The sequence below is a fragment of the Sciurus vulgaris genome (assembly GCF_902686455.1).
Source record: "Sciurus vulgaris genome assembly, chromosome: 4".
In the NCBI taxonomy this organism is placed as follows: domain Eukaryota; kingdom Metazoa; phylum Chordata; class Mammalia; order Rodentia; family Sciuridae; genus Sciurus; species Sciurus vulgaris.
In genome coordinates, this window is record NC_136464.1 from 173,650 (window position 1) to 189,113 (window position 15,464).

Here is a 15,464-nt window from a genome sequence, read left to right on the forward strand (position 1 = left end):
AGGAAGCAAGAGAAGCCAGGAGAGCCTAGTTAGGTTGTAGCGAGCTTGGGCATGCCCTGGGTGGAGGCCCGTGGAAACCCCTCAGCACAGCCATGGGTGGCTTAGGGTTCACCCTTGAAGGCCGTCCAGCATCCCCTCTTCTCCTGGGTCCAAGCAGCAAGGCAGGCTGATGAACTGCACTCTCTCCCACTCACCGCCATTAATGCCTGGCCACTTTCCAAGGGACATGAAGTGTTTCAGATTAAGGGAAAGTAGAGAATTGTCAGTTCCCTTGCTAACATGCCACAAAATGCCTCTGGCATTTCCAAGCCTAGTTCTAGTGATCTAAGTGGTGGACATGGTCTTGGCACCCTTCTTGTATGTGGCAGCAACTGATATGTACTGGGTACCTGCCCTGGTCAGGGATAAGAGCAGGACAGTGCCCTGAGGCTGTAGTCTGCAGCTGGGGAAGAAAGGTCAACAGAGAAGGGAGGCATGAAAGCAACACGGGTGGGGGGCAGACAAGCCACACACAGGGGACAAATCAACATGTCCCAGCATGACTGGGACGCATCAGCCTGGAAGGGCCAGAAAAGCCACCGAGGAGGGAACAAATCAACATGAAGGTCAGATCGTGTTTGACGATTTCCTCAGCGTATTCAGGGCAGGAGCGCGCAGGCACACCGACTCCCCTTCACTCTACAATACACGGGGTCTGGGTGGGGGCTTCGGGGAAGCCACAGGGGGGCTGCTGTCCCTGTTGGGGACCTTGGGTGAGTTCCCTGAGTTTCCTAGCCATACCTGCCGCCCCGGACCCGGCAGAGCTGGGAGCAGGTGGCCGGTGTGGGCTCAGTTGAAGGACAGAAGTCTCCTGAATGCTACTTTAACGTCCTTATTCCTCAGAGTGTAGATGAGGGGATTCAGAGTGGGTGCCACAGAGGTGTAGATAATGGACACCACCTTGTCCTTGTGCAGCGAGTAGCTGGACGCAGGCCGGATGTAGGTGTAGATGACGGTGGAGTAGTACAGCGTGACCACCAGCAGGTGGGAGGAGCAGGTGGAGAAGGCCTTGCGCTTGCCCGCAGCCGAGCGCATGCGCAGGATGCTGGCGATGACGCAGCCGTAGGAGAGCATGATCACCGAGAAGTTGCCTATGGCCAGGAACACGTCAGCAGTGAAGGCCATGGCCTCATTCAGGCGCGTGGGGGCACAGGATAGCTTCAGCAGTGGGGGAATCTCGCAGAAGAAGTGCTCAACGATGCCAGACTTGCAGAGCGGCAGGTGCAGCATGAGGCCTGTGTTCACGCTGCTGTTGGTGAGGCTGATGGCCCAGACCGCCCCGGTCAGCAGCGCACACGCCCGGGAGCCCATCCGTGCACCATAGTGCAGCGGCTGGCAGATGGCCACATAGCGGTCATAGGCCATGGCCGAGAAGAGCAGCAGCTCAGCCCCCATTGACCAAGTAAAGAAGAAGAGCTGGGCCATGCAGCCCCCATAGGAGATGGTTCTCTCACCCACCATGCTGCCCAGCAGCTTGGGCAGGATGGTGGAGGTGCAGAGGATGTCCACTGCAGCCAGGTTGACCAGGAAGAAGTACATGGGGGTGTGCAGGGCTGGGCTGGTGCTGATGGTGACCATGATGAGCAGGTTTCCCGAGAGGGCGGCCAAGTAGAGGCCAAGGAATCCCAGAAAGAGTAGTCCTCGCAGGCAGGGCGTTTCCAAAAATCCCAGGATGATGAACTCGGTAACCAGTGTCTGGTTCATCCCACTGGCCTGGGTGTGGAGGCCTAGCAGCTGCTAACCCCACAGCTCTGACTCCTCTGCTGAGGAAAGGATTGCCACTTTCCCGGCTTGTTCTGAAGATTCTGCCCCTCAGTTGTGTGTGACTCACTTAGAGGCAGGATTTCAAGTACCCTGCATGAGTAAAAATGTGCCTCTGAGCCACCAGACTTGCATGAGGAGCCCCAGAGGGGCACTCTTCCTCCCACCCCATCCTAGGGACTGGGCCGTTCTGGACTTGGCCTCCTACTCAGTTTGCCTGGGTCCACAGCCCACAGGCACCAAGCATGACTGGGGAGGAGTCTCACCCAGAAACTCCTGATGGCCTGAGCTCAGGGGTCAGTGGGTGAGGAAAGAGAACTAGCCAAATACTCCCTGCCCCCCGGGATGCACAGGGTCCTCGCTGGCACTTGGGGTCAGCTCACTCAGCCCCGTGTCTCTGGAGCTGGAGGAGCAAGTCCTCTGTGCAGGCAGGACTAAGCACCCTCCAGCTCCAGAGATTCTATGCTACATTTTGTCCAGGCTGCTCAGTCCCCTTTTTCCTGGAAATGGAGAACTTTTCCCCTCAGAAATGACAGCCAGAGGGATCTCATGGCTCTTGGTCAGTGTAGAATGCAGCACTCCACCACAGTTATCAAAACCTTATCATCTCTAATCAAACTAGAGAATCAATGTCCCCTTAGAGCAGGTACTTACCAACATGGTAAAAATCTTCCTGATATTCCTGGAATGTGAAACTTGCTTCTCACTACCATGAAAAAACATAGTCATTAGTTTTCATTAGGAAACAGAACAGTTTTTTAAAAAATTACCAAGGAACCATGGGAGACATCTGCAGGTGTGAGTGGGGATAGTACGAGACCTATGACAAGGACACAGGCCCTGCCTCATCTGCACTAGCCAGAGGCGAAGCTTTGGAGAGGACCCTGAGGGACCAATTACAGAGAGCCACCTCCCCACTTAGGCAGAACTGGTGCCTGAGCTCAGGACCCTCTGGGAAGATGACCAGCACCTGGGGACAGACCCAGGCCTTCATGGGGAGCACCGCTTAGACTCACAGCACACTCCACCCAACAACAGCAGAACACATGTTCCTCCAAGACACTGGGGACCTTCACCAAGAAAGGCCATGCACTGGAGTCAGCAAATTTTTAAGGATTTAAAGGATTTAAGGCATATATAGTATGTTTTCTGACCACAGTGGAATTCAGGTCAACAAAAGTAAGATATCAGGAAACACATCAGAATTTATGGTATGAGGCAGTAATTAAGAGGAAGTTTGTGGAACTATCTTTGCTCCAACAAGAAGGAAACCAGAGGCCAGACCATCCCAAACATCTAATGTCGCCCCAGATCGACAGGGAGCACCTTGAGGGCTCTGAGCGTTGTAGGATTCCCACAAACAGGGCACCTGGGCCTTCACCAGGAAGCAGCACTGATTAGTGCCAGCGCTGGCCCAGCAGATTCATTTCCAAAGGCGGAGTGCCATTGCCTCCTGTAACTCTAGGCAGATCCTTTTACTTCCCAGCTCTTTGTCTCCCATAGAAAGTGATGCACGTGCTGACTTTGACATTCTATTTCTACAGAACAGAGTTGCAACTGTGTTACAACAGAGTTGTGGAAGGTGCACATTGATACAGATGATGCCATGTTGTCCTTTTCTTCTGAGAAAGTCCCTACCACAGGGGCAAGGGAAGGAAAAAATGACACTTCTTTTTTTAAATCTATCACTAAATGTAGGTGTTGATATGAAGCAATTAGAAATCTCTGGCAGTATGAAATGGTGCTATTGCTTTGGAAGAGAAGTTTCTAAAAAAGCTATGTAAAAACATGCCTAAGACCCTAACCCTAACTCACAGTCACACCCAAGACAAACAGAACACAGACAGCCTTGTACATAATTGTGCCAAAAAAGCTTTATTCTTCATAGCAAAGAGGGATGACATAGTACAGGGCAGGGCAGGAAATATGATCTAGAAGAGGATGCACAGCAGTGTGTTGGAGTGGGAGGTGCAGGAAGGATGGCACTCGCCAGATGGATCTGGCAGCCTAGACGCAATCCCTGGAACCCCTAGCCTCCTGGGTGGCACCCTTGTCTGCTGGGTGTGGTTTACACTGATGTGTGCGTATGTCAAAACCGTGGACGAAGGCCCTTACTTTGCAGTTTTTTGTTTGAAAATTTTACCTCCAAAGTAAAAAAAGACTCTATCAACACGTGTTGAACTCTAATGGGAAACATACAGAAGTATTTCAGATGTGTCCTGATGTCCATCACGGTGGCCCATGTCTGTAAGCCCAGTGACTTGCCAGGATGAGGAAGGAGAATCCCAAGTTGGAGGCCTGCCTCAGCAACATAGCAAGACCTCATCTCAAAATAAAAAATAAAAAGGACTAGGATATAGTTCAGGGGTAGAGTGCCCCTGGGTTGCATCACCAGTAACCTTGCACAAAAGTGTACTGATGTTTGAAGCTTGCTCTGAAATGCACAAAAACAGATAACTTGGTGAGGGGCAGGTGAGTAAATAAAGTTACAAATGTGGCAAGGAATCACAGGCAGAAGGTGGCTGATGGGTGCTTCGGTGTCCACTGCCCTGTTCTGCCAACTCTGCTATTAGAAATTGTTCATAAATGTTGCAACAGATATAAAGAAACACAACTCAAGAAGGCAAGGGGGCTGCAGATGATGACACATAATGGGGGTGGGAGGGGGCAAGAATGGAGGAAGGAGGGACTGTATAAAGGGAAAAGAGGGGTGGGGGGAGGGAAAAAATAACAGGATGAATCAAACACCATTACCCTATGTAAATGCATGATTACACAAATGGTACGCCTTTGCTCCATGTACAAAAGAGAAACAACATGTATCCCATTTGTTTACAATAAAATAAATTTAAAAAATAAAGTGTACTAGAAGAAGAAATAAAAGAAGACAAGGGGTACAGGTGGGAGGGTTGGAAGGCAGGGCTGGGGTGAGACCTATGGGCTTTGAGGATGGGTTGTACACAACCGTCAGGACAGAAGTCAACAAGTGTTGGTAACTGGCTCTTATAACTAGACAGAGCTGAGGGTGGACGTGGGGCCTTGCTTCAGCCACATGAGGGCCCTGCCTGATCTGGGCATTAATAGGGCAGCTGCAGCACCGGCAGGGTTCAGAGGAGAAGCACAGGGGTGGCTGCACTTTGGCTGTCACTGGCAAACAGTGACGAGGAAGGCAGCGAGTGTCACTGCCCGGAAGACACTATGAGAGCACAGGAGGAGGAGAGGGTGTCTCAGGGAAGCCGAGAATGGCAGCACTCATGTTACTGTCCAGTGGCGTGGGTTCCTTGACTCTGTTCAGCAGAGAACTGAAGAGCAGGACCCAGAGGCAGCAAGCAAGCAGCAGGTTCGTTGCAAAATTAGCAGAGATCCAGAGACAAGACTTCTCTGAAGAGAAGGCCCAGAGCCGGAGTCCAGTGGGGGCGTTTCGACCTTGTTTAAGGTCTCTGGAATTTCTTCCTCTACTTATCTCTTCCCTGTCCACATGCTCCTCACTATTATTGATTGGTGCCCCCCTGCCCATGAGTCTGTTTTCATTTTTCTATTGGACCCCCGCATGGGAGCACAAGTATGGGTGTGTCTGTCTGACTGGGTCCCCACTTGTGTCTACAAGCACTTTCATCACACAGGAAGTTGCTCCTTCGTCCTAGTCCTGCCCCTGAACTCCTCACTCACCATCTTGTCCTGGCTGCCTGAGCCCTTCTATTATCTCCCTCACTCAGAGCCAGATGCAGAGGGTAAGATGAAAGAACAAAGGAAACCCCAGAAGTAATCTGTAGGAACGTCTGTCCAATGTAGAGCCACAGGCACCATGCCTCGGTGGCAGGTGTCCTGGTTGGACGGTGGTACCTGTCCTGAAAAAGAGCAGGAAGTACAATCACTACATGTGCAGGGGGCTGGTGTGGGAGACTGGACTACAGTTCTCTCACCTACACAGTGAGCAGCAGTATCCCCCAGTCCTCCGCGAGTTCACACCGACAGCCGTGAGTTGGACACCAGTCTGTGTGACATTTACCAAGCAGAATATTGAGACATGCCATTGGAGACACAGCACTAGGATGTGGGCGGGATGGGTGAGCCTGACCCTCTGCAATCTCTTGAGCCTGACCCCTGAAGGAGGACATGGCCAGCAGCACCTCACACAGAAGGGATCCAGGGGCTTCCAGTGGGAGGGCAGCTCAGCCAGGGCGGGAGGAAGGAGAAGTAGTGTCCTGCTCTCCCCACTGGCTACCGACTCTCCCTGTTGCACACCCTGAGGGCCTCTACACTCAGGCCTCAGACCTGCACTGCACAGGGAGGGCGGTGGCCAGATGGGAGTCCCATACCTGTAAATCTACTGCATAAATCATTTTCTCACTCCTTGCCACAGCATCAGATTCTCAGTCATACACTGGAATTAGCTGGAACAGTTCACTGGCCTTCCCTCCTCCTCCAACTGCAGGCAAACACCTTCCCCAGGGCCACTTTGACGTCCTTGTTCCTCAGGGAGTAGATGAGGGGGTTCAGGGTGGGACTGACCACGGTGTACAACAAGGCAACCACCTTGCCGTTTTCCGCGGAGGAGCTGGAGCCTGGGAGGATGTAGGTGTAGATGACGATGGAGTAGTACAGCGTGACCACCAGCAGGTGGGAGGAGCAGGTGGAGAAGGCCTTGCGCTTGCCCGCAGCCGAGCGCATGCGCAGGACGCTGGCGACGACACAGCCGTAGGACAGGGCAGTGAGCAGGAAGTTGACCACGCCAAAGTAGACATCTGCGATGACGATCATGATGTCGTTCAGTGTGGTTGGACTGCAGGACAGCAGCAGCAGGGTAGGGACTTCGCACAGAAAGTGGTGGATCTGGTTGGGACCACAGAAATGGAGCCGTGCCATCAGGCCCGTGTGTACAGAGGTGCTCACTGCACTGACCACCCACACACTGCCAGCCAGCAAGACGCAGATGGGCCAGCTCATCAGCACGTGGTAGTGCAGTGGCCGGCAGATGGCCACGTAGCGGTCATAGGCCATGGCTGTGAGCAGCAGCAGTTCAGCCCCCAGAAACCAGGTCAGAAAGAAGAGCTGGGCCATGCAGTCGCCATAGGAGATAGTGCTTCTGGCGGCCACCAGGCCCTCCAGAAGTTTGGGGAGGACAGTGGATGTGCAGAGGACATCCAACAGGGCCAAGTTCGCGAGGAAGAAGTACATTGGGGTGTGAAGGCTTGGATTCAGGCCAATGGCCATGACAATGATGACATTTCCTGCACACGCCGTGAGGTAGAGGAGGAGAAAGAAGGCTGAGAAGAGAACCTGGAGCCGAGGGTCTTCAGAGAAACCCTGCAGCACAAACTCCACCACGGCCGTGTGGTTGTTGGCTGCCATTTGTGGGTGATCCCTGGGGGTCCACTAGAACACAGCTGGGCCTGGCAGACAGGGCACAGGGCAGAGGCACCGACTTGGCCTCTTGAACAGGTCCTGCTGAAACCAGGAATGTTTGCTGAGGGCACATTGGCTGCAGAAGGCACATAACAAAGATGGTAACGTCGTCCCTGCCCCCAGAGAGGCAGAACATCAACTCTTCTCTCTGTAGACACCAAACCCAGAACAAAACCCCTGCCTCTTTGTGCCAGGCAGCACCCTCCATACCCCACAGAAGGCACAGCATGGGCTTCTGCTCACTTTGATTTTGAACATGTCCTACAATATCCAGAGATATGGAGCTCACTGTGTGCACCAGGTGCCAGCTTCACCTGGGCATGCCAGGGACCAAGCTGGACACCAAACACAACTTCAGGGCCCCATAGAGGACGAGCCGTGTTGTCTGGGATGGGCCAGGCTGCAGGGAGGGAAGCTGTGTGCAGTACTCTCCAAGGGGAGGGACATACCCAGGGATCACAAGGGGCCCTGGGAGAGAGAAGCAGCCCTTGCATGGCCAGGCTGTGTCCTGCTCCTGGGAGCAGATGTCCTCAGCTATCAGATTCAGGTTTGGTTTTGCTGGACACAGTTCTTTCTTAGAAACCACAGCTGCCTATCCCTGTCTGGTCACCCAGGCAGCTCCAAGGGAGGGCAAACCCCTGTGAGGTGGGGTGACTCCTTCCCCTGGGCTTGCCCCTCAGTGAGTGTCAAGCTGTGTCAGGGCTGGGGACACAGCAAGAAAGGCACATGCCCAGCTACACCCCAGCTCCCAAACCTTCCAACTGACACACTCACCTGGTTCCCAGCTCCCCACACACAACCTGCCCACTACGACTTATCTGTGACCACCCAGACCTCCTACAGCAGGATGGGGTTTGCTCAGGTAGAGGAGTGAGTGGGTCAGTCAGCATGAGGGGACAAGGACAGCCCCATTTCCCTCCCTGGGTCAGCCCCCATCCCAGGCATCCCCATGGAAGTGGAATGCAGAAGACCCCAGAACCTGCCTGGGACACTCACAGGTGGCTGGGAGCTACCTGAAAGCAAAGAGCTCACTCTACAACGAGGCCCATCTCTACCGAGATGTGAACAAACGTTGCTGCCTTACAGTAGGTGGGGCCTTATCCTCCTACGGGTAGAACTCAGAACAGGACTGCTCCGAGCTTTTGACAGCCCTTCTTGTCAGTTTGACCTCCTCAGCCACAAAAGAGCTGAGCCACCCACAGACCCTCAAGGGCCCCACACTCATCCCTGCAGAGTGGAGGGTTGGTAAGCTGTTCTTCTTGCAGCTTCCCACTGGGCCTGTCCAGTACCCCACACCATACACACAGCTTCTCAGCAAAGCACAAAGACCTGCCACAAGCCAGTACCAGTCCCTGAAGCCCTTGTGTCTGCAGCCTCTGCGCCCCACAGCCTGTCTGCTGGCAGCTCTTCCGGCTGCAGGTGGCTCTAAACCAGCCTTGCAGCAGAACCACGGAAAACTCGTGGCTCCCTTGAAGACCCAGAGGCCAAGCCACAGGATTGACCAACAGCCCAAACAGAGCACAGAGCAGACCTGTGGAGCCCCCGGGCATTTGCAATTTCAAACAGAAACCATGAAACATGAGAGCACAATGATTTCAGTGTGAAATCTTTCTTTTAACATTAAACAGGTCAGGGCCCAAACAAATCCCTTTATGGAAGCAGCCTTCCTTTTCCCCAGTAAATAGGTGGATAGTCCAAAAGGAAGGAGGTGTAGGGAATAGAGACTCACGTGGATGGTGGGGCTGGCACTGCATTCCCAGGAGCTGTGCACTTGGCATGGATAGCACCTCCTCCTGCTTGGTGTGGCCTGTGTTTTCCGTTGACCTTCAGTGACTTTCACCCCCTCAGGGGTTGGATGCTGTGGTTGCTAGGGATCCTGGGGTGTCCCCATGAGTGGCCCTTGGGGAGCAATTACCTGTCTAGAGGTAAACATGGATTCCTGCGGGGCATGGTCCCCAGGCTAGGGTGCAACCAGGATCTAGAGGTCACAGAGACCAGCAGGGCCTTGGGGCAAAGGGTCCGGGATGAAGACCACTGCCAAGAGTCCCTCCCATGAGTCTCTACCTGTGGTGAGGGGGCACAAGGGCCTTGTGCAACTGAGCCCTGCAGGGACATGGGTCTAGGTGGAGCCCCCCAGCTTCCTCTGTCATCGGCGGCTCCAGTGCAGTGGCAGAGCTGTGTCTGTGCGCCAGTGCCGGTGCAGCCTTGTGCTACTAGGCTTCTCTTGACTGATCGCTTCCCAGACTTCCTTGCTCTGGGTGAACTTGACAGTTGTGAGGAATGCCCATCAGTGTTCTGTGGAATTCCCCTTCGTTAAGGTCTGTCTGGTCTCTTGGATTTGGGGGAGAAAGACAAAGGCACACACTTCTTGCATTCCTGTGGATGTTCTCAAGTCTGCCTTGAGGACAGAGCATCCAGAGGGGCTGCAGTGGTGCAGGTTGGCACTGGCAGCCTGTGCCAGCCCCTGCCAGCCTCCTCGGGCCCTGGAGCAGGTGGCAAGACATGGTGAGCTCAACACAGCAAGTTCACTTTCCTGTGTGGCCAGATGCTCTACAGCAGGTTGGTGGAAAATGCATCCAGAACTCAGAAGGCAGAATAGAAAAGATAACCTGTGCAGAAAATAGCATTCAGAAGTCAGTCACTGCCAAGAGCCAGAGACGGGACCACTGCTCATTTAACACAGATCTTAACTTCACAGACATCATGACCACTGGCCTTTAAGTGACCACACTCCCTTATGTTCTTCAGTTGAATCAGTCAGCATGTGTTTAATCTGTCCAATGATTACCAATCGTACTCCACAGCAGATGCAGCGGATGCACACAGGATCCAGAGAGTTCTCTGATCTGCTCAGATGCCCTGTACTTTCAGCTCTGCCTGAGTTTTGATTTATAAGAATAATCAGAGATCAAACGTCTCTGCAGCACTGAGTTAAGGTCAGCTCATGGTCTAAAAATGAGTGGCTATATTTGAAGTGTATAAGACTCAAGGTTGGAGGTAACCAGTCAATGAGAACGTGGTCAGGACCTGCCACTGTAGGCTGTCCTGGGGCAACCAGGGTCCTCAGAGCCAGTGTCTCTCTGCCAGCAGTTACGGGATTCTAAGGGCCACAGGGCAGTCCCCCAGTGAGGATGGATCTGCTGATTGTTCAGCATCTTTCCAGGGATAGCCCCTGGTGGGAAGGCTGTGTCACACAATGAGAAGTAGAGTTAGCAGCCTTCTTCAGGCACAGGTCAGTCAGACACGCAATGACAAGACAGGAACATCCCCTTAGGGGACAGTGGTACCTGGGTGTCTTGAGCAATGGGCTGGTGTGGGGCAGCTCCAGGCTTAAGTCAGAGCCTGAGAGGAAGTGAGACCATGTGTAGATGCAGAAGGTGATCCTGAGTGGGCTCTGGGCCATGTGGCTTGGGCTGGCCAGGTGTAAAGTTCTTCCTCAGTGGGAGGCATGAACAGCCAACAGCAGAGGTGACCCATGGGACAGGGGCACAGAGCAGGCAGGGCAGACAGGACCCAGGGTGGGGTGGCTCTGCTTCTGCCATGTCCTCTACCCCTTACAGCAAAAGAGAAGACTCAGGGTGAGTGATGCCAGAGTTGATCTGCTCCTGGTGATGGGAAGGAGCCCAATAGCCCGAAACCCCTGTCTCTGACTCAGAGGCACCTACAGGCTGTCCCCCACCCAGCCCCCAGACTGGAAAGGGTGCACTGGGCATGGAAGCAGGGAGGGCATCTGGAGGCAGCTGTTGGGAGAGGTCCTGCAAGTGTAGTCCTGCCACCCCTGCAGATCATGCTGATGGATACAGGACACAGAGTAGGTCAGGCATGTCCTCAGCCACACCCCAAACAGCATGGTGCACAGGTGGAGATCACACAGCATGTGTGGTGTGATTGCTAGGGAAGAAGTCAACAATCAGCAGCCTAACGAAGCTCGGAAATTCACAAGTCAGTGAGAACTAAGCCACACACTCTGAAAAACACAGCAGAAAAGTACATGCTGAACTGGGAATATCTCGAGAATAATGAAAACGAGGGCAGAACCTGACAAGATTGATGGACCGCAGCTAAGCAGTGTTCAGAGGAGAATTTATATTTATTTGTAAACACCGATGTTAAAAAAATAAAAGAAGGGTGTTTTTAAAAAATTACTTGACTTTACATCTTAGGACACTGAGAAAAAGAATAGGAAACTAAACCTGAAGTGAACAGAAAGGAGGAAATCATAAAATTATATCAGAAATCAAGAAAGAATAGAAAAGAAAAGCAGGAAGGTCAATGAAGCCAAAAATCTGGTTCTTTGAAAAGATAAACAAAATTGACAAACCCAATTATGGTTTGGAGGTGAGGTGTCCCCCAAAAGCTCACATGTGAGACAGTGCAGGAAGGTTCAGAGGAGAAATGGTTGAACTGCATCAGTCTCAGCCAATCGGTGAGTTCATCCCGGATGGGATAACTGAAGTGGTGGGGTGGCTGGAGGAGGTGGGAATTGGGCGTGGCTTTGGGGACACATTTTATATCTGGAGGGTGGAGTCTCTCTCTGCTTCCTGATGATGTGAGCTGCTTCCCTCTGCCATGCTCTTCTGCCATGATGTTCTGCCTCACCTCAAGCCCCGGAGCTAGCCTTCTATGGACTAAGACCTCTGAAGCCATGAGCCCTCAAGTAAACCTTTCCTCCTCTATAATTGTGCTGGTCAGATCATTTAGTCACAGCAGCGAAAAAGCTGACTAAAACAAACCTTTAACTAGATTGACCAAGAAAAAAGAGAGAAGACTCTCATTATTAAAATCACAAATGAAAGGAAGAACATTGCTAAGAATTTGCAGAGATAAAAAGGATAATGAAGGAATACTATAAATTTGGGGGAGTGTTGCCATCTCAACAATATTAAGCCTTTTAATATGTGGGCGCAGACATCTTCACATTTATTTAGACCTTCTCTCGTTTTCAACAACACTTTGTAGTGTTCAGTGTACTTATCTGGTCCTCCTTGGATACACTTTTTCTGAAGCACGTTTATTATTTTTCATTCTAATTCCTAAGCATTTTTTTCTTTTTCATTCTGTCATAAGTGGAATTTTTTTCTACATTTCATTTTTGGATTGTTTGTTGCAAGCTGTAGAAACTCGACATTCCCATGGTTTCTATACTGGAGAGTTAGGCAACTTAAATAAAACAAACAAAGTCCTAGAAAAATACAAACTTTCCAAGTTGATTTAAGAAGAAAAAGAAGGAAGCATAACAAAGAGATTGACTCAGTAACTGAGAAAAGCAAAACACCAACAGAGAAGGCCCACCTCAGATAGTTTCCCTGATTGATTCTTCCAAACATGTAATGAAAATTTAATGCAAATTCTTCAAATATCTCCCCCAACATTAGAAGTCATGGTTTGGAGGTGAGGTGTCCCCCCAAAGCTCACATGTGAGACAGTGCAGGAAGGTTCAGAGGAGAAATGGTTGAGCTGCGACAGTCTCAGCCCAGTTGGTGAGTTCATCCCTGATGGGATTAATTGAAGTGGTGGGGTGGCTGGAGGAGGTGGGAATTGGGCGTGGCTTTGGGGATACTTCCCAACTCCTTCTTTTGAAACCAATATTATTATACAAGAACCTGACAAAGATATCACAACAAAGAAAACTATAGACCAAACCAAGCTCAGTGGCAGGTACAGAGGACTGTGCACCCTGGCTGAGGGGCTTTGCTCCAGGACCTGGAGGAAAGCTGCATGCTTGGAAATCAGCAGATGTGCTGCATCTCCCCAGCAAAAACCATGAAAACCAGTCTCCTCATTGGCGAAGAATAAACACCTGGTAGGAAAAGAGCAAAACTTTCAAGGATAAAAGTATCTTACATGCCAGGAAGAGAAAGGGGCCTCCTCACCCTGATACTGGGCAGAAGTCACAGTAAACCCCACACTGGATGGTGGGAGGGAGTTCCTTCTCAGGGTCACAAGCAAGGTAGGATGTTCATTCCTACCTCTTTCTGTTGGGCACTGTGCAGGAAGCTTGGGTTAGGGGAGCAAATGAAGCAGAATGGGAAGGCAGAAGGAAAGTTCCCTCAGGTCTGAGATGACCTGACCTTGTAGATAGGAAACCTTAGGAAATCTGCTAAAAGCCAGCAGACCCTCTGCTCAGATTCAACAAGGCTCAGGACACAAGATCAATATACAAATAGTAGTAGCTTGCAAAAAACAATTCAAAAATGAAACACAGAAAACAGTTCCATTTATAATAGAATGAAAAGCAACAGATATGCTTAGGACTAGTTAATGAAGGAGGTACCAGACATGTATGCTCAACACGATAAGACATGGTTAAAAATGAAAGGGTTCAGGAGATCCAAGATAGCAGACTAGAGGGAGGCTGGGTTCCTTGTTGCTCTGTAACTCGGTTTTAAGCAGAGGATATCTCTGTGAGGCAGTCTTTGCTGCTTATTGATCCCCTGCCATTTACCCCATTTGTCCACCTTGATCACCTGCAGTCTGCCAACATATTGACTACTTTTTGAGTGCAGATTACTCACTGACTGGCACCTATCATTCGCCATTTGCCTGTTTGCCTGCCTCTTGCCTGCCCATCACCTGCCTTTCACCTACTCATCACCCACCGCCAAGGTCCACCTGCTGATTGTCCATCTGTAGACTGCAGACCAACCACAGACCCCAGTGGATCAGCAGCTGCCTGCTGTTGCCTGGAAGAAAACAGTTCCATTTATAATAGAATGAAAAGCAACAGATATGCTTAGGACTAGTTAATGAAGGAGGTACCAGACATGTATGCTCAACACGATAAGACATGGTTAAAAATGAAAGGGTTCAGGAGATCCAAGATAGCAGACTAGAGGGAGGCTGGGTTCCTTGTTGCTCTGTAACTCGGTTTTAAGCAGAGGATATCTCTGTGAGGCAGTCTTTGCTGCTTATTGATCCCCTGCCATTTACCCCATTTGTCCACCTTGATCACCTGCAGTCTGCCAACATATTGACTACTTTTTGAGTGCAGATTACTCACTGACTGGCACCTATCATTCGCCATTTGCCTGTTTGCCTGCCTCTTGCCTGCCCATCACCTGCCTTTCACCTACTCATCACCCACCGCCAAGGTCCACCTGCTGATTGTCCATCTGTAGACTGCAGACCAACCACAGACCCCAGTGGATCAGCAGCTGCCTGCTGTTGCCTGGAAGTCCACTGTCACAGTGCCTGCAGGTTTGGTTACATGTGGCTATCACCATTTTGAGACAACAGCCAGGAACTGCAGGACCCCCAGTTAGACTGACCGAGCCGCCTCTCCAGAACCCCTCAGCCTGACTGACCACACCCTGCCTCCAGAACCACTGGACTGACTGACCATGCCCCACTGCCAGGACCCCTCAGCCAGACCACGCCCTGCCTCCAGAACCCCAGGATGACCACACCCATGCCCCAAGCTGCAGCTTGCCATTTTCCAACCCATTTGGAAGCCAGTGCCACCATCTTGGATTATCCTGGAAGCCAAAGCTCCCATCTTTATGTGGAGCAAATCCCATCCTGAGACGCCTGCTGGAGACTGGAAGCTCATTATCAGGTACCTTTCATGCATCAGGCTACTGAAGACTGGGAGGTTTGAATATTATATGACTGTCATGGTGTAGATTTTCTTTTTTTTCTTTTTTCCTCCTTTTTGAAAAATTTTGTTTTTATTTCTTTACTTTTCTTGCTCTATTTTCCTTTTGTTTACCTGTTTCCTTAGAGTCTCTTTCTCCCTTTTCTCATGCTAACAACCAACTTCTTTTGATTACACTTTCACTCTTTCTATGATCTAGAACTTCTATATACCCTTTTCTTATCCCATTAATGGTTACATCCTACACCCCTCCATTAGGAACTGCAGACCTTATTGCAAATCTATTTTTTATACTATAGATAATAATTTTACTCATCCTCTCTGTTTATTATGATAATATTGTTAACATCTTCATAGGAGTTATTTGGTTTAGGGCCACATATTGTCTGTAGTGGGTGCTGCTAATATAGATCTCCCCCTTAAAGAGGTTTTGGAAACCTATAGGGTCACTATAAACCTATAGGGGGGAAACTGCAATACCCCAGATCTGCACTGCTAGAGGGGAAGATACACGAACAACCTGAAAAATATGGGAAGAAAATGTTCCAAACAAACCTAGATTCTATTTTAATAAAATCCAGTGACATGGTAGAAGAAATGTCAGAAAAGGAGTTCAGAATATACATAATTAAAATGATTTGTGAAGCAAAGGATGAGATAAGAG

General features: G+C 50.7%; 2 protein-coding genes across 2 annotated transcripts; both read right to left on the bottom strand.

The window, feature by feature from the left end:
• Nucleotides 1-635: 635 nt before the first annotated feature.
• Nucleotides 636-1,743, bottom strand: LOC306659998 (olfactory receptor 13G1-like; the record flags this gene model as incomplete). Its single annotated transcript, XM_079138063.1, has 1 exon — nt 636-1,743. The coding sequence occupies one exon, from the start codon at nt 1,741-1,743 to the stop codon at nt 829-831; it is 915 nt and encodes a 304-aa protein (XP_078994189.1). The 3' UTR covers nt 636-828.
• Nucleotides 1,744-5,947: 4,204 nt separating this feature from the next.
• LOC306659997 (olfactory receptor 13A1-like) lies at nt 5,948-7,306 on the bottom strand. The gene has a single exon (XM_079138062.1). It carries the CDS (start codon nt 7,150-7,152, stop codon nt 6,205-6,207), a length of 948 nt encoding a protein of 315 aa, XP_078994188.1. The 5' UTR covers nt 7,153-7,306; the 3' UTR covers nt 5,948-6,204.
• Nucleotides 7,307-15,464: the final 8,158 nt, after the last annotated feature.